General features: G+C 53.9%; 10 protein-coding genes across 10 annotated transcripts; 5 read left to right on the forward strand and 5 right to left on the reverse strand.

Annotated features, from left to right (window-relative positions):
* Window positions 1-184: 184 nt before the first annotated feature.
* On the forward strand, window positions 185-1,357 carry A1O7_02975 (mannitol-1-phosphate 5-dehydrogenase; the record flags this gene model as incomplete). Its single annotated transcript, XM_007757001.1, has 1 exon — window positions 185-1,357. One exon carries the CDS (start codon window positions 185-187, stop codon window positions 1,355-1,357), a length of 1,173 nt encoding a protein of 390 aa, XP_007755191.1.
* Window positions 1,358-4,086: 2,729 nt separating this feature from the next.
* A1O7_02976 (uncharacterized protein) lies at window positions 4,087-4,305 on the forward strand (the record flags this gene model as incomplete). Its single annotated transcript, XM_007757002.1, has 1 exon — window positions 4,087-4,305. One exon carries the CDS (start codon window positions 4,087-4,089, stop codon window positions 4,303-4,305), a length of 219 nt encoding a protein of 72 aa, XP_007755192.1.
* Window positions 4,306-5,738: 1,433 nt separating this feature from the next.
* On the forward strand, window positions 5,739-6,626 carry A1O7_02977 (enoyl-CoA hydratase; the record flags this gene model as incomplete). The annotated part of the gene is made up of 1 exon (XM_007757003.1): window positions 5,739-6,626. The coding sequence occupies one exon, from the start codon at window positions 5,739-5,741 to the stop codon at window positions 6,624-6,626; it is 888 nt and encodes a 295-aa protein (XP_007755193.1).
* A 521-nt stretch (window positions 6,627-7,147) lies between these two features.
* A1O7_02978 (MADS-box transcription factor, other eukaryote) lies at window positions 7,148-7,877 on the reverse strand (the record flags this gene model as incomplete). The annotated part of the gene is made up of 3 exons (XM_007757004.1): window positions 7,148-7,393; window positions 7,446-7,580; window positions 7,635-7,877. The coding sequence occupies 3 exons, from the start codon at window positions 7,875-7,877 to the stop codon at window positions 7,148-7,150; spliced, it is 624 nt and encodes a 207-aa protein (XP_007755194.1).
* Window positions 7,878-10,382: 2,505 nt separating this feature from the next.
* On the reverse strand, window positions 10,383-11,192 carry A1O7_02979 (uncharacterized protein; the record flags this gene model as incomplete). The annotated part of the gene is made up of 1 exon (XM_007757005.1): window positions 10,383-11,192. One exon carries the CDS (start codon window positions 11,190-11,192, stop codon window positions 10,383-10,385), a length of 810 nt encoding a protein of 269 aa, XP_007755195.1.
* Window positions 11,193-12,076: 884 nt separating this feature from the next.
* A1O7_02980 (uncharacterized protein) lies at window positions 12,077-12,810 on the reverse strand (the record flags this gene model as incomplete). The annotated part of the gene is made up of 2 exons (XM_007757006.1): window positions 12,077-12,579; window positions 12,642-12,810. 2 exons carry the CDS (start codon window positions 12,808-12,810, stop codon window positions 12,077-12,079), a joined length of 672 nt encoding a protein of 223 aa, XP_007755196.1.
* Window positions 12,811-13,959: 1,149 nt separating this feature from the next.
* A1O7_02981 (uncharacterized protein) lies at window positions 13,960-15,287 on the reverse strand (the record flags this gene model as incomplete). The annotated part of the gene is made up of 2 exons (XM_007757007.1): window positions 13,960-15,156; window positions 15,210-15,287. 2 exons carry the CDS (start codon window positions 15,285-15,287, stop codon window positions 13,960-13,962), a joined length of 1,275 nt encoding a protein of 424 aa, XP_007755197.1.
* A 488-nt stretch (window positions 15,288-15,775) lies between these two features.
* A1O7_02982 (uncharacterized protein) lies at window positions 15,776-17,257 on the reverse strand (the record flags this gene model as incomplete). Its single annotated transcript, XM_007757008.1, has 1 exon — window positions 15,776-17,257. One exon carries the CDS (start codon window positions 17,255-17,257, stop codon window positions 15,776-15,778), a length of 1,482 nt encoding a protein of 493 aa, XP_007755198.1.
* Window positions 17,258-18,059: 802 nt separating this feature from the next.
* A1O7_02983 (uncharacterized protein) lies at window positions 18,060-20,555 on the forward strand (the record flags this gene model as incomplete). The annotated part of the gene is made up of 2 exons (XM_007757009.1): window positions 18,060-18,458; window positions 18,507-20,555. 2 exons carry the CDS (start codon window positions 18,060-18,062, stop codon window positions 20,553-20,555), a joined length of 2,448 nt encoding a protein of 815 aa, XP_007755199.1.
* A 791-nt stretch (window positions 20,556-21,346) lies between these two features.
* A1O7_02984 (uncharacterized protein) lies at window positions 21,347-22,517 on the forward strand (the record flags this gene model as incomplete). The annotated part of the gene is made up of 3 exons (XM_007757010.1): window positions 21,347-21,563; window positions 21,635-21,708; window positions 21,789-22,517. 3 exons carry the CDS (start codon window positions 21,347-21,349, stop codon window positions 22,515-22,517), a joined length of 1,020 nt encoding a protein of 339 aa, XP_007755200.1.
* Between the last annotated feature and the right edge of the window lie 28 nt (window positions 22,518-22,545).

Raw genomic sequence — 22,545 nt, forward strand, 5'->3', positions numbered from 1 at the left:
AGTCCTCTTCACCTTGAACTCTGAGACAGAGCTCAAGCTTGACAAGAGATTGTATGTGCACCACCATCTCCTCGCGGCGTCAGTCTTGCATGTCAGCTGTACTGACTTGACCAGTAGACCCCGAAAGCAAATACTTGCACAACTTTCCGTCTCACTTTCACATCACCCTAGCCATCACCTCACCATGGCAGGCGGTAAGGCAGTCCACTTTGGTGGCGGCAACATCGGCCGTGGCTTCATCGCTGAACTCCTGCACGAGAGTGGCTACGAGGTGATCTTCGTCGATGTCGTTGACGATCTCATCAACCGAATCAATGAATCTAAATCATACAAGATCACTGAGGTTGGGGAAGATGGAGAGAAGAGCAAGACAATCACAAACTACCGCGCCCTCAACTCCAAGTACAGCATGGACGAGGTCGTCAAATGTATCGCCGATGCAGACATTGTCACCTGCGCCGTCGGTCCGAACGTCCTCAAGTTTATCGCTAAGCCCATTGCCGATGGCATTGCCGCAAGAACAAAGTCCAAGCCGCTCGCTGTCATTGCCTGCGAGAACATGATCAATGCGACAGACGCTCTCAAGGCACTTATCACGGATGAGAAGAACATGAAGCCCGAAGTGCTCAAGGACCTCGACTCCAAGGCCGAGTTTGGCAATTCCGCTATCGACAGAATTGTCCCAACGCAACCCCAAAATGCCAATCTTGACGTCGTCATCGAGAGCTTCTACGAGTGGTGCGTGGAGACCACTGGTTTCAAGTCAGGTCATCCTGAAGTCAAAGGTATTCACTGGGTCGATGATTTGGAGCCATACATCGAGCGCAAGCTTTTCACCGTCAATACCAGCCACGCCACAGCTGCCTACTTCGGCTACTACAAGGGCCACAAGACCATCCATGAAGCCATGGCAGACCCAGAGATCCGGAACGAGGTCCACGAGGCCTTGGAAGAGACAGCACACCTCATTAGCGGCAAGCATGGCATCACTCCTGAGGAGCAGCAGAAATACGTGGATACCATCATTCACCGCATTTCCAACCCTCACCTCGAAGACGTCCCCGTTCGTGTCGGCCGTGCACCACTCCGAAAGCTTGGTCGTAAGGAGCGCTTCATCGGCCCCGCCGCGCAATTAGCCGAACGCGGGTACGATGTCACCGCTCTCATCCGTGGTGTGGAGATGGCTCTGCGATTCCAGAATGTCGAAGGTGATGATGAGAGCAAGGAACTGGCCAAGATTCTCAGCGAAATGAGTGCCGAGGAAGCCACCACCAAACTTACCGGTCTTGAGTCTAGCCACCCTCTCTATCCCAAGGTCCTCGAGAAGGTGAAGCAGGTCCAGAGCGAGAAGAAGTAAGCATGTCGCAACAACACTTCATGAAGCAATACCATCCTTGAGGGTTGGGAAAGGTGACGAGCATTCCGTGGATTCCTATGGACTGACGGGATTGGTCGTGGATTACGTTCGCAGCGCCCGAATAAAGGCACCAGTTCTCTCTCATATAGATTTTGCACGGGAAGTGCTATGAGTAGTGATAACATAAGCGTTGTTGACGAAGATGACGTGATGATACGATTCAAGGCCAGTTTCTGCTGTACCTGCAGAGCTTCTCGCTTCACTGAATGTCAGGGTCGAGATTTCCCAAGGCCAATATCGCTCATCCCGCTTTATGTTGTCTATTCGCAGCATGATTTTCTTCCTGAACTAGTGGTCAACCGTGATCTGAGCCAAGGTCGGGAAGTGCTGTTCGCGTACTGCTTTCAGAAACCGAAGATAAACCTACCGAACGATTTGCATTCTCAGATCGAGCCACGTGCGTAAAGCTTGCGACAGTTGGCATCGATGGGCTAGACCGACTTTGCCCCAATCCACCAAAACAAGTACAACATGAACATGTCCGAGGTAGGGGCTCTACGAAACCAATATTCTTTGGTACTGCTCTCAGGCGGGGGGAGGTATACCTCAGCCAGAACCTTACTGGCTGACTGACCTTGCTTCGGAGCCACTCCCGGGAGCTGGCAGATCTACTCCGTACCCGGTTTGTCGTTCAAGTCGTCTCTTGACTGAGCAAACTGGCTTTACAGACCACACAGACTTTGTTCTGGAAACATCTCCCCACCGGCACACGGAGTCCAGACCAAGTCGGCTCTTCCAAACTGCTCCCTGCCTCCGACTAATGGAAGCCTGTATGTGGCCCGACATACAGACACCAAGACAGACACATCTTGATCCAACAAACTTGAAAATAGGACGACGCTGCATTTCAAAGCACACGAAGTACGGCGTGCGCTCGCACAGTGGGCTGCCGAGGGTTCGATGCTGCACCGATATTATCCTCCACCGTCAAAACCGTAAGTGGCATGAGGTAATTACTCACCACAAAGCCTGAAGCTCCAGGCTATAGGGAGACGAGGATGACCGCGGGACATTGCCACATCCCACCCATGGAAGCGCGAGAATGTGACAGTCGTCGATATAGAGCTTGTGGGCCAAAAGTTGTCGGCGGCTCACATGCGGGACTCCTCAACTACATAACTCGCCGCGGTCCGAATTGATCTGCGTCGGAGATTTGAGCATTGGTAAGACCATTCCATGGTGCTGGCTGGACCTGACACATTCCGTTACGACGCAAAAGGGCCGTGCGGTGACACGATGACTCCCACGTTCTGAGACAAGCCGACACGACGGAATTCCATGGCCGCCACTGAGGAGGGTTTTGGGTATCTCTACCAAACCCACTCTAGATCTTCATACCCCAGGACTCTGGACTGGCCTGACCTTTCTCACAACGGAGACCGACACAGCCGACGCTACGGCATTGGTGCAAACCTCTCGCACAAGTACCTGTGACACTATGGCAGGAGCTCGTGAAGCCTCTTCTGGCATCTCCAGCCCTGTGAAGGATCGTCTGTGGAGGACTGGCCTCGCCCACCACCAGGACTCTTGGCTCACACAAGGTCCTTAACCCTTCTTCGTAACAGGCTTCGGTTACATGTGTTCGGCAGTGCTTCCCCCATCAGATCAAAGGTATAAAGTCCCGGTCCGGCTCCTTAATTCACAACAACACACCAATGGCATTTTATCTCGTGTAACATTTCGAATGACGTCGATCTTTCTCCCCTCTGTGGCAAGTCAGCCATAGTCATAGGCAAGTGATTGTTTAAATTGCCAAAGCACCCTTAAAATTCATTCGAGACGAGAGCCCTGACATTGGTCCGCATATCAGACTGTTAGCCTGCTGACAAGGAGCAGGCGGCGCATCCGGCCTAGGCCTTGCCATTGTCAAGCGCTTTACCATATAGGCGCCCCACGCTACCATCGCGGATCTGGATACAGAGGGTGGCAGCCGCGTGGTCACAGGTCTCGAATCCAACGGCGTCTCTGCAACGTTTGTCTGCTGCGACGTGACGGACCATGACAGTTCCGTGGAAGCATTTGAACACGCTATGCGAGCCTCTCCGAGTTAAGTCCATTGACGTTGCTGCTTTGCTGGCAGGCGTCATCAGTGAGGCGAGCAGCCTTGTGGACATGGTGATCAAAGGGTAAGACGACAGCAGCTCACTCCGCATCAACCGCGCCGTCCCACCCTCGACGTGAATCTCCTGGGCATCTTCACCACCGCCTAACTTGGGATGTGGTACATGAACCGGCACCGGCCGGCGACTGGGGGTAATGACGGGCCCGGAGAGTTGCACAGATCGCGATTCTCAAAGTCTCTCATCTTGATCAGCTCAACAGTGGCCCACACGGAGGTGGGAGAATTGCGGACTATCATACATCCAAGTGCGAGTATTGACTCTGTGTGCGCGGAGTTAATGGCTACGACCCAGGCAACACCGATCTGCCTGTCTGTTAGACGATCTATATGCAATTCCAAGTCATCATTGTCTTTCGATAATTCAACAACCGGGCTAAGTAAGGGTTTATGTACCATACCTAAACTCTAGTGGTCGATATTCGAGGTCTCTGCCGTGGCCTCCGCCACGAGACACCCCGTCTCGATATCTGCACGAACTGTTTTGTGCCTTGCTTTATGGACACCCCGATGGTGCAGGAATAGGCTGGAAGCCTTCGCTGCGGCTGGGATGGCTTTAGGCACGGGCTTCACTTTCGTCGGTGTCGACGGGGTGGTCGACGTGGTAGGCAGATTCGCCGGCGAGAAGACCCTGCATGGGAGGGCGATGATGATTACTCCCGAGCAGGAGGGAGTGATTGACGTGAGGGACGATGAGGAAGGGGTATGGGGAGGCGTGATATTCGGGGGGATACAGGAGAGGATGAGGCCTGCCGGGCTGATCATCTAAATTGGCCGATTCAAGTTGCGGGATAGTCGAGCAAGGGGGCTTCCAGAGCGAGGGCATATCGAGGTCAAGTACCGGCACTGCTCGTCATAGAGTAATTATTCGGTTGTGGCTGAATTGTGTTCAGCCCACTACTGCGCAATAACGAGATGCATGGGCTCACCCAGGGGTCAGCCAATATATCATCACACCAACCATGCCATTTAATCAGCCTCGTCAACACTCCGCGACTGCATATCTGCTATGTATTATTTTCTCCGAACCCTCGGGCGAAAGACGGCCTGGGTATTGAGTACCCTGTCCACAGTACAAAATGTCCTGGGGCCCGCGCCCAAGTCCGGACTTCAAACTTTTGAGAACCGCATCACGTCCTCAACATCCCCCCCGTCCAGAGAGACCAGTGCGCTCCACGACCCTCCGTCCCAAGAATACGGCGGACGTTTGAGCGGTCGATGCGTATCTCATTATCGTAGACCGAGCATGTACATCACCTACGACCACCGCAGCGTCGAGCTTCTGTTCTCCCCAGAGTATGTCCCGCACAGGAGATTATCTAATCGTGGGTTCCACCTTAGTTGGTCAGTCGGAGTGCCACCGAATTTGTGCCTCGGCTATGGACGTGTGTGGATAACCCGAAGTGGGAACAACGTTGGAGTGCTCTCAAAGCTGTTTGTCTTCTGTCAATCCCCTACGACGATTATTGTAATGCAGCTACCCGTGTACGTAACGGCTTACGGAGCATTCCACGAACGACGGAGGATTCAACTCGAAGCCTCAAACATCGGAAACTGGACCTTCGACTCTAAATTTGAGCTTGAGCTGGGAAAATCGGTCGTTTCCTGACTACGTTACTTGGCTACTCGACTCAGTGAAGCAAGTCGGTGGTCTGAAGCAATCAACCGAAGTGGTGAGTGAGTCAGAAAGTGCCCTTGATACCGTACGTAGGTCTCCCAACTCCCCCCTTCCCTCGCTCGACACAAGCCACAGCCGCGAGTGTGTGTGGAAAGTCCGACTGCTGGATGGGATAGGGTAGAGACATTACACACTTGCTAATTTGGATGACATAGTCTAGGAGGCACGAGAATTCGTACAGAGTAGTCTGAGAGCATACTCCGGCACGCTACGATTTGCACAGCAGCATTGAAAACCCGTCGGTTCCACAAACGGCGAGTAACATCCCGAGTCACATACATAGGCACAAGCACAAGCACGAGCACAACGCAAGCACAGGTACAGATCGCGGTACCATATTCGATCCGGTACATCGACGCGTGTGGTGTACCTAATTACGACGAACCAAACCAAGGACACTCTCAGATCGAATTAGACCGAATCAAATCAGATCACAACAGCCGCCGTACTCTGCTGAGCACCAAAAACAACCCAAGTCAAGCAAGGCGAGGTTAAGCAAGGCAAGGCAAGGCAACTCAATCAACATGTCGGCCTACCCATGCACCCTGGCCACGCAGCCGCCCTCGACGCCCAAGACGACCCTCCTCTTTCCCACGCAAGACACGCTGCTCGTCGTGCTCAACAACCCGCGAGGCCTCAACTGCCTATCCACCTCGATGCACTACGCCCTCCACGCTCTCTTTGAATGGTACGACAACGAACCCTCGCTGCGCTGCGCCGTCATCACGGGCGCGGGCCGCGCGTTCTGCGCCGGCGCGGATCTCAAGGAGTGGAATGAGAACAATGCCGCGCGGGCGGCAGGGAAAACCGCCGGCGCGGGAGACGGAAGGAGGGAGATGCCCCGGTCCGGCTTCGGCGGAGTATCCAGACGGATCGGCAAAAAGCCCGTCATCGGGGCCATCAATGGGCTGGCTTTTGGAGGCGGGATGGAAATGGTCGCCAATATGGATTTGGTGGTTGCTGCCAGGTCCGCGCAGTTTGCACTGCCGGAGGTGAAGAGGGGCGTGGTTGCGGTGGCGGGTGCGTTGCCCCGAATCGTGAGGACGTTGGGCAAGCCGAGAGCGATGGAGATGGCGCTGACGGGACGGACGGTCGGAGCAGCTGAGGCGGGGGCTTGGGGACTGGTGAATTTCGTCACCGACGACGCACCTGTGGATGCAGACGTGTCGGATCGACCGGTGGTCAAAAAGGCTTTGGAGTATGCGAAAGAAATCGCTGGGAATAGTCCTGACAGCGTTATTATCTCTCGAGCAGGTATCATTGAGGGCTGGGAGGATGGGTCTGCCGAGCATGCAACTCAGAGCATCGTGGATATTTACTCAAAGAGGTTGAATGAGGGCGAGAACATTCACGAGGGTGTCAAGGCCTTTGTAGAGAAGCGAGCTCCGAGATGGGTACCGAGCAAGCTGTAGAATGAAATGCAGGTAGAAAAGAAGTAGGCGCTCTTTGCTTCATTCAGTACGGAGTATGGAGAAGTGGATATGTTCACGAATGAGATGCTGGATCAGCAAACCGTGGACGTGATGGATTTCTTTTGACATTTTCTGTGCCTGGAAAAAGCACAACATGTTGACCATGGTGCTCTCACTAGAAGTATTCTTACTCCGATCGCCAGTCTTTGCTCACCGGTCCAATGTTCCAGTCTTCAAGATACTGATCCATACACAGTGGCAGGTCAAGATACCGATCTCGAGAGACAAAATCACCTCTGAAAGCAAACAATCCCGCAAAAGAACTCCCGGGTTCGATGTTGACTCAGTAAATCTCAAAGAGGCCGACTTCACTGAGCTGCCGAACTGACATTGCCTCAACGCCGTCGACATCATACAGGCGGTGGCGAAGAGGAAAGCTGATTAGTGAGACACTTTAGTCTCTGCGTCAGGCTGAGTAGTCAAGGTTTGGGTATCAATGGGTGGAGATAATCTGGTGGTTCCTATGCACGTTGATGTTGAGGCATCTGGGGCATGCCGCCATACTGGCCACCTTGATTTTGTTGTTGCATCTGCTGGTAGTACATAGCTTGTTGTTGTTCCGGAGTCATGGCATAGCCAGTATGAGGTGCAGCTCTGGGAACACCAGCCGCAGGAGGCATCGGAGGAACATCTTCGGGCGAGGGAACATCATCAGGAGCGTCGACACCATTCTCGTTGCCGGAGGGCTCGGGCGCGTTCAAGCATGCCTAGGAAAACGTAAGCAACCGGCCACCTAAGATTCTTGGATCTAGCACATACCTGAATGAGATTCTTGCCCTCAGCTTTGGTAACGAGAGGTTGCAGCTTGGGGGTCGTGAAGGTGTAGACCAGACCAGTTTCTGACACGACCAGCAGAAGCACTTGAGTGCCAGTAAGTACAGACAGTTCGTACGCCTGGGCGGTGTGTTAGTGCCGAGCTTCGCAATTCAGGGTCATGGCTGTGCCCACCTTCTTCATGATGCCAGCTTTTCTCTTGGAGAAGGTGATGTGGCGGCGCGACTTGTCTTGAATGAACTTGATCTCGATCTTTCTGCGTTCTCTGCCGCCTTTCTCGTCGTCATCGTCATCGTCGTCGCCTGCCATGGATGCTCGAGGTCTCTTGGTGCCTCGCGAATCGACTCCATTGCCCGCTAGGTCATCGCCAGGAGAGGCATGGTCAAGGCCACCAGAGGGATCGGTGATGTCCGCCATGATATGTCTTTCTGAAAATAAACAGAGTCTGACGACGGCTACCGAAAGAAGTTAGGTGTCAATAGACTAAACCGGAAGTTGGTCGACGGATGGAATACCTTTTTAGAAGTGGTGCAATCGATTTCTGCGGAGGCAGCCGCGATAAGTGAAGGATCTGATTAGGAAGTGACTGTCAGTGACCGCAGCAAGTGAAGGCGCAGGACGGTGAAATCGAGTGAGCAAAGCCATGCATGGGGTATCGAGATCATTTCACGAACACGTACTTGGGAAGGTGCAGTTCACGGGTGCGGCAGGCGCAGGTACCTCGTACAGGCGAGGATCACAATTGCACCAGGGCAGTTCGGGGTAAATGACGAGCACTGCAAAGGCAGCAGGGTCAAGCTTTGTGGATCGGAGGGGATGTGCAACTGTCAAACTGCAAATGGACAGGAGTGGATTTTGGTTACAGAGGAAGTAACCACTTTCTGTATGGGCTGAGAATGTGGTGAAAAAGGGTATGGTGGGCAAGGACGAGCTCGAAGGCTGAAGGAGGAAAAGAAGTCGAAGGGAGAACCAACTGAAAGAGGGGCGGTAGGCTTCGGCGGAATCCAGACGGCGAAAACGAGTGGGGGCTGGTGGGCTGCTGGGATGGAGTCTGGTGGGCCCTTTCTGCAACAGGTGGTCTGAGAGTTGCCGGGTCTCGCTGGGTTGCAACGGAGGGCCGCCCTAGGCATCGGTGCTGGCCAATGGCGGACGGGTTACTGATGACAAAAGGTGGGGTCTCAGGCCTAGCCTTGGCGATGGACTCGACCTGTTCTGTTGTTCTCTCTGTCCGGCCTCGAGGTTCCCGTGATGAACTTCTGGTGAACAAATCCCGGGGTACAGAGGTGTCGAAAACTTCCGTTTCGGACGCGAGGCGGTCGACGGGCGGTTCTTGCAGATGTGTGTCGGCCAAGGAAAACCTCTTCGAACAAGGACTGGTTGTATTGAAAACCGTACTCAAAGCGGATGGTGGAAGGGACGATCCTCACGTTTTCGGTCGAAGAAACATGCAAATAACGGAAAACCGAGCGAAAAGAGGACGCCGTACGTACCAATGGGGAGACAGAAGTACTCCGGGAATTGGATTTCCCGAGATGAAATCGACACGAATATTAATGTCTCGAGCAGGAGAAATGGTCGTTTCGATGTAATTGACTGGACAGCAGAATCGCAGACAATCGACGTCGAGGGCCCTGGACTTGGCGGGAAAAACCGAACAAGTACCAAGGCTGGGTACAGTTGCACAGTAGGTACAAGTGATACTCGGATGAGACTTCGAGGAAGGGAGCACTGCGAAACCGCGTTGCAAAATGCACTGTCACCGTTCTGTTCTGTGGACAGGCGGGCAAACAGATGGACGAGAGAGGAAAGGGAGTCGGAAAGGGCATAGCGGCAGCTGCCTGCCTTTTGTAGACAGAGGCTGCCGGACACTCACTGGCAGCTACGGCGCCAGTGCGGCTCTAATTGGCTGTGGACAGTAGCGGATCATTCTTTCCCCGACTCTTCGAAGATTCAGCACGAAAATCCACTGGCTGAACCAAAGCTGGACTCGCAGTGGTCAGTTCTGCCGGGAGCCCACTCGACGCGCGATCCACCTAACTAGGCCCAGTCGCTAGTTTGCTCCTGCGTCTTTCTAGCCCACCTAGCACGCTACCACTCAGGCTCCCGGGCGCGCTCCTGCACTTTGATCACGGGCTGCCACTGCGGCTGCACGCAAGTGCTCACCGGGTTATGTTTCCCAGTCTTAGCTGGGGGCAGCGGATACTCTGTGCTGTTACCTTGCAAAACCCTCCTCCGAGGGAACTCTTCATCGTCTTTGTACAGAATGGCGATCTAAATACTGGGTACGCTCAGATCCCAATCTCAACCTGAATCTGCGTCCCTTCCAGCTGCTTCACCCAGGGCGATCGCCTGCTCGACAATTTCTCCCCCTCCACCACCCACCGAGCCACCCCAGTTTTACAGCCCGAGGCTTGCTCTCTAGCGCATCCTCAAGGGTGGCTAGCCCCAAGATTAGCAACACAGCCCCAAAGGCCAGCTGATTCATCACCGCCACCAACCACCAACCACCGTGCTTCCGTTGCGCTTCAGCTTCCACGCTTCCCACGTTATCCGCATCGCAGAACGCGCAGCCATAGGGATGTCCAGGAACCAGTGGCAGAAGAACACAGTAAGCTCGCATATAACGCATATCATATCACATCAGAAGGCATGACACTGACTTGTTCTGCTTCGCATTTTATCCCTATATCCCCACACCTGCTGTTACTGACCCAGCCCAGTATCCGGAGTCCCCCGGCTGTGCCTACTGACCGCCCGGCACAGCTTCCTCAGTCAATCCAGTCTGGCAAGAATGAGCCAGATATCTTTTGGACGACATCAACCGAATAAAATGCTCGATGCGTGACAGCCTCGCGTCATTGACTTACTCATCAGCAATTATCATGCTCCGTGCTGCGTATGCATAAAGCAATGCTATGCAAATCATGGAGGAATCTCCTTGCCTTGCCAGTCCCAACATCTTCCCCCATTGGCTTCTTCCAGGCCTTCGACGACCCCAAGCAACCTTTCCGCGGCGAACTCGGGACTGAAAAGCTTTTCCTTTGCTGTGCTCTCCCAAAATTCCTCACTCAGACCAGTTTTGACCGTCCCCGGATGGAGCCCGATGCACATGGCCTTAGTACCAGTCTTCATCTTTAGGAAGATATCCGTGCACTTAACAAGCTGGCCTAAGCCTGCCTTTGACGCACGATAGCTGTACCAACCACCCAAGCGATTGTCGCTTATGGAGCCGACCCTGGCACTCATCAATGCCAGTACAGCCGGATCCGGAAGACCGTCCTCTGGCTCAAGCGTTGTCGATTTTCGTGGCAGAAAGCCGACGAAATGCTTCACAAGCATCATGGGTGCCAAGAGATTGAGCTTCAATGTATCCAGAGCAGACTCGTACTCTATCTTGTCCGGAGCCCTCTCGGGGACTAACATGCCAGGAATCATGAATCCCAAGCGCAAGTGCGCATTCTTGTCCTTGGCTCTGTCGTTATATCGATCTTTGCAATATTCTGCCAGCTGCTCGATGGAAGGTTCGGAAAGGACGTCGCATCCTCGAACATCCAGCCTAGCTGCTTGTTTTGGAGACAGCTCAAGTGATGCAAGAAGGTTCTCCTTGACCCCTGGTAGGTCTGATCGTGCTGTTGCGACAACTGGGATTGTTGGAGGAAGCGTTCGTAGTAGATGACGCGTCAACGCGAACCCGATCCCTCTTGATGACGGCGTTACTAGCGTCCACGCCATTTCGACCGGCTTCGGATGTCGTTGGATTCAGTCACTCCCTCGTCCAAAGCGTGATATAAGTCTTGCCTGTTTCCTGGTCACCATATCGGTCTCTATCCAGTAGCCCTGCTTGACGTGCTTTCACTGTTCGATCCGCTTTCCTCTCCAGAGGGTGCCGACGACGGATGAATTGCCTCTTGCTCGATTCGAAAAGGCGCGCGATATCGATTAATGAGCGTCCTTGCTTGAGCTCGAAATCAAGAGGAGTAAAGAAATGTAGAAGACACTGGTAACGTCGTGCTTCGTAGCTCAATCTACATAGTAACTCGGACCAATCCAACGCAATGCCCTGTCTAGGAGTAGACGTGAAGAGATTCGCCAGGCCAAAGATGACGATGTCGATAACCGACGCTGATCGATGCGGCTGGACGATCAGCGGCTACTTCCAGGAACGAGAAAGTCAAAATTGTGCCCGCAGCTCACCAAGAGGCTAGAGACCGCCCTCAATAGGTAGGTACGCGTTCGAATCGAGCGATAAGTGAACATTGACAATGACTGTATCGCTTCGTCCATCATGAAATTGTACATCTATATGTAGTCTTTGTATGTGAATTCGATTCTGACCATTCCCAACACCGTGCTTGGGATATTTGCTACCACTCCCACATTCCAGGTCCCCAAACATCACGCCCCCGCTAGACTCTTTCCACCGGCGCAGTCACAATCCTTTGCTTCTTCTCCACGTGGTACAGCATTCTTCTTCGTGAGTCTGCCCGTGGAGCCTCCGCTGGGCCAGGGCGACCATATACCACTCCACTCTCTGCAGCTTCCCTCTGCTTCAATGACACCAACTCCTCAACAGATCCCAGACCTCAGAAGGTCGCCACCACACGATCTCTACCCGTCTAGATGGGTCCGAACCCTCGTTTCTCATCAATGAGCCGATACCGCTCCTTCTCCTTGCGATCCCTGATCAGGCACAGCGCAGCCAACAGCAACATCATATCCACGGCGACAAAGCCGAAGAAGGTGGTGAAGACCACGTCTAGGAAACTGTTTGCAAAAACCCCGAACGGCGTGATGCATGGTCCCAACCTAGCAGCCGTCGCCGCGCTGATGCACGTGTTATCCTTGACGAACAACGCCGGGTTGCTGTAGCCGCAGCACTGGAACTTCTCCTGCAGCATGGTTTGGATGGCCGGGGGTTGGCTGTTCCAGATGGGTGCGAGGTTTTTCCTGGTTTGCAGCGTGGAGAACCAGATGTCGACGCCGATTGCGAAGGTTAGGATGGAGCATATCACGATGCCTGTAGCATGGAGTTTCAAGTACGAGCGGTTGCGGCGCATGAAAAAGGCGGGCACCGAAAGGAGGAAGGTGATGAACATGATGACCGAGTTAGCCATGCTTGCTGGACCGGACGTCAGTAGATGTTTGTAGGTACCCTGTGTGAGAGCAGTCAATGTTTCTTACCTGTAAGTGGACAGTGGTCCAGCAGCAGGTTTGAGGCAATGTTGTCGACATTGGTGTTGTTCTTGATGTTCATGCGGGTGTATAGAGGGATGAACAGATGAAGGCCTGCGCACAGCAAGAAGATGATGTCGAAGACGATGAACACAATGAGAATCTTGTTCGTCGCCATTTTTGCTGCTGCTGCCATTGCTCCTACCGCGGCCCTGTCGACGGCGCGTCGTCAAGCTCGATGTGTTCGAGTCTGGTCGCTCGGGTGTATGCAATGAGCGTGGAAGGAATGCCTCGCGAACGAAATGAAAGGAAGTGAGAGACGAGACCTGCTCGCTGGGTAGCAATGGCACTGTCGAAGTGGCCGTGAGCGCGTAGAAGAACGTGGCGTAGAGAAAGTGATCGACGAAGGAAATGAAAGCTGGGCAAGGAAGAAATGGGAGAGAACGAGACGCACAGCGCAACAAGACCAGGTAGCGACGACGCAAGAAGCGGGTGTAGGGAGACTTTAGTTTTGTGTCAGGGGAAGCATGGTTGGTTGTGGTTGCAGCTTCGACGTCGTAAGGAGGCGCTTGAAGCGTTTCACATGAGCTCCACTGCGAGCGTTTGGGCTCTGCGGTCTAGACTGCAGCGAGGCCATCTGCTGGTTCTTGGGCGCGCCATGATTAAGAGGAAGCCGCGGTAGAGCAACTATACACATCGCAAGCACGAAGCAGAATGTGCAGCAAGTCCCAATGTAGGTTGTAGGTCACAGGCGGCAGTGAGAAAATGTGTAGAGATCTGAGTTTAAGAGATGCGGGACCATGTCATCGAGCAACCGCAGCCTCACTCGCTTGCAGCAACACTGCCTCGGTGACACCTTTCTCCAGACCCGCGATCTTGTGCGAAGCCGATTTGCTTCGTACCGTGCCTCTGTGTACGTATTGTCTTCTCTGATCAATGTATGAGAGTCGATTTCTACATCTGCACATCCTTACAGTCTGAAACTAATCGAGGTCGGCGCTGGGGCGCAAGAGGTTGTGAGTTTGGACTGTGGATTCCACAGTATCCGTCTTGCCAGCAACTCCACTCCATATCGCAGAGTCATAGTGGCCCTATCTCGGTCGTTTCCCGGGGCTATGAGGATTCTGGCTTCATTCCTGCCCTGCTCAATCACCGGAACAGGCTGTCTTCGAGACAGTGGCATCAATGGCCGTCGAAAAACAGCAGCCGACAATATCATCAAGCACGAGCAGAAGCTCGCTTTGCTATTGTACAAAGACCGGGTTTCTACTTCGGCCTGGGACCTGTCAGGTCAAGTATTCGGCTAGATACTAACTATTCGGTGTCATCAACTGCCCATCGATGTCAGAGAGCGGTTGTGGGCTACCGGCGTCAGCTCACCGCTGGGTTGCTCCTCTGCCCTCGTGATCATCATGGCCGGCCACTCGAGCTGCTCGTGCCAGACGTCGGGTATCGACTCTGTGATTGTTTCGAGCATATATTCCGCCCATCCGCTAATGAACCAAGTGTCTTCTTTGATGCTCTCCCCCCAATGGATGAGAACGCAGTAATGTGCGAGGATGACCATAGCCTCAGGTTGTTTCTCGCTGAGGAGATCGAGAAATCTCGGTGGTAGATTTATGGGCCAAACAAACGTTGCCAGGACTGTTCCATCCCCCCTAGTCTTCAGCAACGAGGCTTGAACGAAAGTGCTGAGAAGAGAGTGAATTGCGAGATCAATAGCTTGAGCAGTCTCCTTATCGTGCTCGGGTGAATTGCACACTCGAAAGAGCTTCGTTATCTGGTCTGTGTCCGGAAATCTGTAGGCGGCTGTGGTCTCCATGTGAGCCATCTCATCCAAAAGCGGCTTGAGGAAGCTGCACCGTATTGTCTCATGGTGCATGTTGAGCACGATGTTCGCACCCCTCAGCAGATAGAACCAATGGAGCACGTCGCGCGTGAAATCCTCTGGCTTTTCCTTTGCACTGGATGCAAAGGCCAGCACAATAAGCAAGCATGAGAAGGCGAAGAGTGCATGGCAGTTTGTTTCGTCGACATGCGCCAGGGTCTCTTGAAACTCTGTTAGCCCAAGACTCTGATGCCTCGTCCCAATGAGTTCGTATTCAGCCTTTCTCTCAGGATAAAGGTAGGCGAGATGAAAAGCCGAGACGGCGAGGATGCCTCTGAGGAGGAATTCGTGCTTCAACCCCAACTTCACTGCATGTACCTGCCACAGCGCTTGCGCTTCGGGAGTTTGCGCGTTGGCCAGGTCAAGGGCAACCACACTCGTAAAATGGTGCATCAATCGCAGATCAGTCACGTCCAAGTCCGTCGCCTTCTTGCTGCTAACAAGGTCGGGTTGCCGGAAGGGATCCACCACCGGCTGTGTTGGCGTACGTTGCAGTCCGCTGCTGACAGAGCCCGCTTGGCTCGAGTGCGTTCGTGTCTCATTGCTCGGTGAGTTGCTTGCCCCGGGAGTCAGAGAAAAGTCGCAGATGATCTGGCGGCGCTCGCAATTGTTGCAGACCGGATGACTCTCATTGCACTAGGCCTCAGTCAGCAAGACACAGGAAGTCGGGCCGAGCAGGTGTGATAGACCTTGATGCGCCGGACCTTGCACTGAGAGCACCCATTCTTGCTTTTAGTATGAGAACGTCGCTGATTCTTCGGCGGCATGAGAAGTGCAGGACTCTAGCGAAACTCCGATGTGCGAGTGCTGAACAGAGCGGTGGCTGTCATGACAATAACAGAGAATTCAGCAATGCCCAGTTGAGGATGATATGAGGAAAGTATTTTGTCCTGATGCTACGAGTAACCTATAAGCCGAGTCTGGGTAAGTGATCTTTCTTGACTATATCACTGGGCACACATTCTAAGAAATCAACAAGACAGGTTTCGCAAAAATGAGAGGCGAGCGCAAGAGATTGACAGAAGGGGCTGTTATTCTCGTTCACGAAGGAAGAGCTGATGAGGATTTCAGGCTCCCGAAATTCACGACTCGGCGGCCAATCGAAGGTCGGCGGAGGCTGCATAACAGGGTGAGTCAGCACGAGCCTCGCATGAGAACCACCACGGCTTTCGGCTCATGAGCGGCCAGCCCAGAGGAGTCCGGCTGAGTTGAATCAGGGCATCCAACTACGCGGCTCATGAGAACAAGTCCTCATCTACCAATTTTGCGGTTTTCGTGCCTTGTTTTCCCGCTGGCGTTTCTCCTTAAGCACAGTCCTTCGTCGCAGCTTCCAAGCTCGATTGTTCTCAGCTCGATTCTCCCAAAACTTCTTCTCAAACTCGCTTTGAGTACGTGAAGGCGTCTCAACGGGTTGTTCCTTAGCCATGGATGTCGGTCCTTGTGTTCGGCGTTCTTCATCTTCCTCCATGTCCTCATCTCCTGGTAGTCCTGAACTGCCATAACTGTTAAATCTGCTGGGATGAGCGGTGTCGGGCGTTGGGGCGGCGCTGCGGAGACCCCTCGAACGGTACTCCTGGGAGCTGAACGGTGTCAGTGGGACGACCTCCTCTTCATCGACATCGTCAGCATTCTCGGCATCGAAAAAAGAGAATGACGTCGAAATCTCTAACGATGGCTTTGCAACATCTTGCGAGGCGGGTTTGTGGGGTTTCTTGAAAAGGGCTTCCAGAGGATGCACTTCTGGCCCTCCACCTGTCCCCGCAAAGTCCGATGCTGGCCGTGGTGAAGTGGTCTCGTTTGTTTCTTCTGATTCTGAAATCCAAGAGGACCCTGAACTACTTGTGTCAACATCGGAGTCGACCTTAGCCGGTTTGGCGACCTCTTCCGCTTCATGAGACTCGTCTTGGTCTGATGAAGACGAAGATGTCGTCGAAGATTGATTCGATGTTTTGGCAAGTATGCGCTTTGATCGAGGCCGTGGTTCGGCTAACTCACGCAGCTTAGCAGTGCCCGGCTTCTCCTTCTCAACCACCTGGCCGGTCTCATCTAGCCAACCCTGGCCCTCAGCATATTGCAGGTTACCCTTAATGCCCAAGCCCACCTCCTGTTTGAGGAACGAAGGTTGTAGGGTTGACTTCTCGAACTCGTGAACTGTGTGGTCTCCACTCTTCTGCCTTTTTGGCCTGCCCTTTTCTTTCTTCGTCACTCCCAGATCAGATTTGTTGCTGGGCAATTTTGTGCGGAACAGGAGTTCGTCCTTGTCTGTATATTTCGAGGTTGTTGATTGTGTTTTCGGCTTGTCCTTCTTGCTTGACCTCGTAGACCGTGCCTCCGTCCATCCACGCTTGACTTTGCGGCCTGTTGGCAACTCATGTCCTGCAACGACACTGTGTTCCTGTTTCGCCTTCTTCGCCTTCTTCGCCTTCAATGGGTCAATACCCTTAGGTCCCTCTCTTACTGTCTCTTCTTCGGATTCTTCGATGCGCCTACGCTTCTTCGGCCGCGCTTCTTCAACCTTTATCTTCTTTCCTTTCAGGATTGCTCCATGAAGCTTTTTCTTGAGTCTTTCACCTTCCATCCTAGGGAGTTCGATATACCCGTAGTTGTTCTCGGGAAAGGTCTGGATGCTATGGTAGGAGATGTTGGAGACCACGTCTAGCAGATGTGGCCCTACAACAACTTTCGAGAGGTCGGGGTTGAATGGTGTTATATGAAGTCGCATCAGATCCGGGACCATGTTGAGAGCATATCTGACAGTACGCGCTTTCAAGATCGCACATGGGCAAGCGCTGGAATGTCTGGCGGCTGTGTGGCACGCTTGGCGAGGTTGGGCAAATGTTGGAGATTCAATTTGAACGCCTAAGGCTTGCTAAACTCGGCTGGTTCAGGCACGAGAGAACCTTTAACTAAAGCTTGACGGGAGGGGGATGCGGGGCCTTCAGCCACGGTGCTGGCTGGGCCACCAGGCAACCCTCCGTATCGTTATCATTTGAGCCCGGGACGGCGCCTCTCAGATTCCCCTCCGTGCTCATTACGCATTGCCGAACATCATCCTCATCCGTGCGTGCCTCTTCTAAGCACCCGGGCATCAGGTGCAGCTCAGCAAGGCACCGGAAGGCTTGACGTCGAGCCAGTGTGCAAGGAACTTGGCGGCTTGCGGCTTGTCCATCTGCTACTGCAATCAACTACTGCAATATCTTACTGCGTGCGTGAACACGACATATCACATCTGTGTGAGATCACGCATCATTCCACACCCATCTTTACATCACCCTCGTTGCTCCTCAAGAGCTATTTACCACCGACTCTCAGCATCCTCCTTGCCACTCCGTCTGCCGCTAATCGCTCCGTCCTATCCGGCCCGTGTATTAATCGTACTGTAGCTCAGTGGAAAGCTGCTGGATCAACTTCCGCATTCAACAAAGAATTCAGGACCTCTCTGGGGATTGCAAAGGAGGCCTAAAATGTGGCAACGAGTAAGCAGTACTGGTGTATCTTAACAGCGCGAGGTTGTCCATCGATCCAGACATCGTTCCATCATGGGCAACTCTCAGACTAAAGAAGCACGTGGCCACGGCTCCTCTGGCCCTCGTGTCACCGACAGTGCAAGCCTATCCCCACGGCCAGATGGGCAACCGAACGGATCAGAGCCTTCCCTTCGCCCTGGGCACCCATCTCGACAGCGGAGAGGCAGCCGACCAGACCTCTCTTTCCTCGGCATAGGCGGAAGCAGTGATCAAGATGCGACCTCCCTTGAACAGCGTCGCGAGACAAAGGTGGAAAGGGAGGCCAGAAAAACAGAAAAGGAAAGAGCAGCCAGACTCAAGGAGCGTGAGCGCAGTATGAAAGAAGAGCATGTTGACGGCGGATATCTCGTCACTCAAGGCGTTTATGTCGGTACAGAGGACTTCAACAAGGCAATCGTGCGGCAGCTTATGGTGAGCACGTATGTACCGAAGAGGTGAACAATTGCTGATACCATCCAGATTGAGCGACGCCTGGCTCCGTTCTGGAGAGGACTCAACGATTACTCGGAGTCATGGGCCGAGCATCAGTTGATGGCTGCCGCTCGAGGCATGACCATTCCTCCAGCCGACGAAGTGCCTCCCGAGCTCGAATATCAGCTGGCAAAAAATGTAACCAAGGATTGGAACAAAGAATCCGCCCTGAAGAGTCTCACAGTGCCGATTGGAGGCAGGTCACAGTCCTTTCAGTCAGATAGTTCCGGCCCGCTGTCTCCTACTCTCCAGTCACTCCCACTTCCATCTCCCGGTTCACCTCCATTATCTGGCTCACCTGGCGGCACCACTTTCAGAGCTCGTGCAAAAACATTGGCATCTCTGGCAACTTCATCACGAGGTAATTCGCATGCCAATATGACGCCTAGAGAACTCCAGCTGCCGCACGATCCTTTTGTCAACGGCCAGCCCATCGAGGTCTACCTATACAAGGACGCAGCGGAATGCCCGATCTGCTTCCTATATTATCCTCCATATCTCAACACTACTAGATGCTGCGAACAGCCAATTTGTTCGGAATGCTTTGTGCAGATCAAGCGACCTGATCCTCATCCACCGGAACACGAGCAACCAGATCCGAATGCGCCGCCCGTGTCGGAAGCGGAGCAAGAAGCGCAAGCAGATGGTCTACTCGTCTCTGAAATCGCAACTTGCCCCTATTGCAAGACTCCTGACTTCGGTATTACCTACACACCACCTCCGTTCCGCAGAGGGCTTGCTTATGGCCATGGATCTCAGCCATACCAAGTGACGTCGGCTATGTCGTCTCAAACCTCATTCTCCTCTGGGAACTTATCGCCTGGACCTGGCCGTAGGCGGGGCACGTCTTTGTCTGCAAACGCTCCCGAAGTCATTACGACCGACAAAATTCGTCCTGACTGGGCGAACAAGCTAGCTGCCGCTCGAGCACACGCTGCTCGACGGTCCGCCGCAGCTACGGCTCTGCATACAGCAGCCTACCTGATGAATGGTCAAGCCGCTGATTCTCGAGCCTTTGCCGCATTTAGTCGCCGTGGCGTGCTAAGGCGACCGACTTTAGAAAGCGGTGAAAACGGTCCCAGCGCAAGTATGAATGCGCTTGCTATGCTAGCAGAAAGACATGCACAGCGCCAGCAAGATGCTGCTGGTGAGACCCGGGCTAGCGCCTTTCTGCCACCTCCACGAGGTAGTAGCTCTCGGCGAAGTCGAATGGACGACCTAGAAGATATGATGATGATGGAAGCCATAAGGTTGAGTCTGGCCTCTGAAGAGGAGCGTAGAAAGAAAGAAGAAAAAGAAGCCAAGAAAGAGGCGAAGAAGAAAGACAAGGAGAGCAAGAAGGCCGAGAAAGCAGCTCGCAAGAACAGTCTTTTCAACGTGAACTACAACGGTAGTAATGGAGATGCATCGAGCAGTCAGATGGAGAGGTCACAAAGCAACCTTTCCTTGGGCCAGGACGACGAGTCCACAACTAGCAAAGGCAAAGGGGTCGAACGGAGCGAGTCGCCGCCTGTCGACGGGACAAAACCCGAGGACGAGCCGCCACGGCCATTCTACGTTCCAGCCTTGTCGCTTTCTGGAACCGCCAGCCAGGAGTCTGTCGCCAGTTCTATTCCGATACCTACGGCGGCGGAACCCTTCAAGCGCTCCCATCTGCGACAGATGTCGAATGCTTCATCTACTTCGTCCTCGTTCGCTGAGCCGGGTCCAGCAGCAACATTTCCGGGCACAGGAACCCCACCGCCTGGGAGTCTGGAGCCCATGTTTAATTTCAGAAGTCTTGCCGCTATGATCGGAGAGGACGAGAAAGATAACGACAGTGCTCATGTTGAAAATGCTGCACGCGATCAGTCACCCAAGATCCGGAAAGACCCTGAGGATGAGAATCCCTTCAGAGCGGATGAGGACTCTAGTGTTGACGATTTGAGTCGTGCTGCGTCCTCAAATGCTGATTCGAAGCAGCAGAATAACACAGGTGCGGCAGAGACAAAAGCACAGCCTGTTGTCGAAGCATCTGCAACAGTGTCACATCTATGAACGGGGACTCTACCATATCTGGACTTCCAAAGGATTGGCTTCACTGTTGGCTGGCGGATATGCTGATCACACGGGTCCAAATGTCTGGTTGCGGTAGGATCGAGCTATGCCGATATGGCTGCATTACTGGTTTAACGGTGCTTATGATAGAGGGCGGCGCATTTTACGGCACTTACGGAGGTTGGTAGACGACCACATCACCTCGTCACTGAAAGACACAGTCAATTACTGTATCGGTCGGGCCATGGTGACTGAGGGAGCAGTGCTCCTTGACCGCCTCATTAGCCGGCGGCGGCAGCTTGAAAGCAGGGTGCAAGTGTGAGATAGGTCTATAGATTCGTGATTGATGTCCAAGAACGTTCCCATGCTCGTTTACACACATTTTGAATGCTCTTTTCCCAGGTATCGAACATCGACGGCCTTGTTCGAGCTGCTCTCATGATTAGAAGATGATTGGCTCCCGGCGCATCGCGACCGCATGTTTCACTTGAATGCTCAAAGCAGCATCTGCTGTGTTGGCTTGCGAGGCCGCATCCAATCCTTGACGTGTGGACTGCTGGACGGAACTCGAACCCTTTTGATGCATTCATTTCGCTTGTCGTGGGCAAACATTATGCAGGGTTTGAACGTGTTTTGAACCTTCCTGCGCTCGGGGGGTTGTCACTTCAAGCTAAACTTGACAGTGCCCTGCCGCTCCTGCTTCACCATCTAATACCCCAGAGCCGAGAAAAGGCAGCTGACAAGTCCTGTTGATAACAGTGCTTGTACATCTCTAGCCCTAGACTCCAGACATGCCAGACGTAAACTCCGTACCCAAGTCGCCGCAGGGTGTATCCAGTCCACAGGCACTCACACCTGCGGCACCTCGACCGCCGTCCTTGACAGCCTCAAGAAGGACGTCGACACAGATGCTACCTCCACCTCTTCCCCAGAATACGAGCCTGCCGAGCTCTCCCCGACCAACACAGGCCGCAATGATGGACAACACGGGCGTCGGGATCGGGCCAGGTCAGTTCCTCGAGCCGATGTTTTAAGTGCAGAGTGCGAGCGGGATGTTGAGTCAAGATTTTGCAAGACAGGACCCATCCGTCACCCTAGACCTCTGACAGCAGCGGAACTACACTTGGAGCTGGAGAAGGAGCAAGAGAGCATTGTGAGCCTCCTTCCTTCCTGCCTTGCCTGGTTTACGAGACCCTTGTCGGGAACGGGAAAAGCAACTGACCCCGAGTGCAGGTCAATCGCCTGACGCGCGAACTCTCGGCCCTGCGAGCCCAAACCGCCTCGGTCGCATCCACCACATCCTCGACGTCCGACCATTTCTTCTCCTCCGCCGCGGCGGACCCCTACAGCACAAACACCAGCGGCAACGCCATCATCCCGACGGCGACGCGCCGCCACCGCTCCTCGTCAAACCTCTCGACCCGCTCGGCGCGCTCCATCCGCGAAAGCCTGGTCAATGCCGCCAACACGAGCGTCTCCGGCGTAGCAGCACCGCGAGATCAGTCCGTGCAGGCGAGCGCCCGACCGAGCATGGACATGCCCCGACCGGACATGAGCAGGCAGAACTCGACCTCCGCGTCCGGCTTCCGCTCCAGCAGCTCCATGACGTCCTCGCCGCACATATCGCAGGGGGCCGGGGCCGGGGCATATGCGTACCCGCATCACCGCAGCTCTGTATCCTCCTCCAATGTGAATGTGGATGCCTCCTCCTCGTCTTCAGGTGCGCCCGCGCCGCATGCGGCCATGACGCGGAGTCCCAGCTCGAATGCGGCGCTCGCGCAAGCGAGGTATGAAGAAGCGGCATTACAGCGCGCGGAGCTCGACGCGGTGAAGAGGGAGAATGAGGCGTTGAGGGCCCGGGTGAAGGATCTGGAGAGGAGTCTACAGCGCGCGAATGAGTTGGGGGCGACGATAGCAACAACGGGGACGCCGACGCCGACGCCGACGTCGACTGCTCACTGAAATTGCCACAGGTGGCTTGGCGTGAACT

Source organism: Cladophialophora yegresii (genome assembly GCF_000585515.1).
Source record: "Cladophialophora yegresii CBS 114405 chromosome Unknown aczIN-supercont1.2, whole genome shotgun sequence".
NCBI lineage: Eukaryota > Fungi > Ascomycota > Eurotiomycetes > Chaetothyriales > Herpotrichiellaceae > Cladophialophora > Cladophialophora yegresii.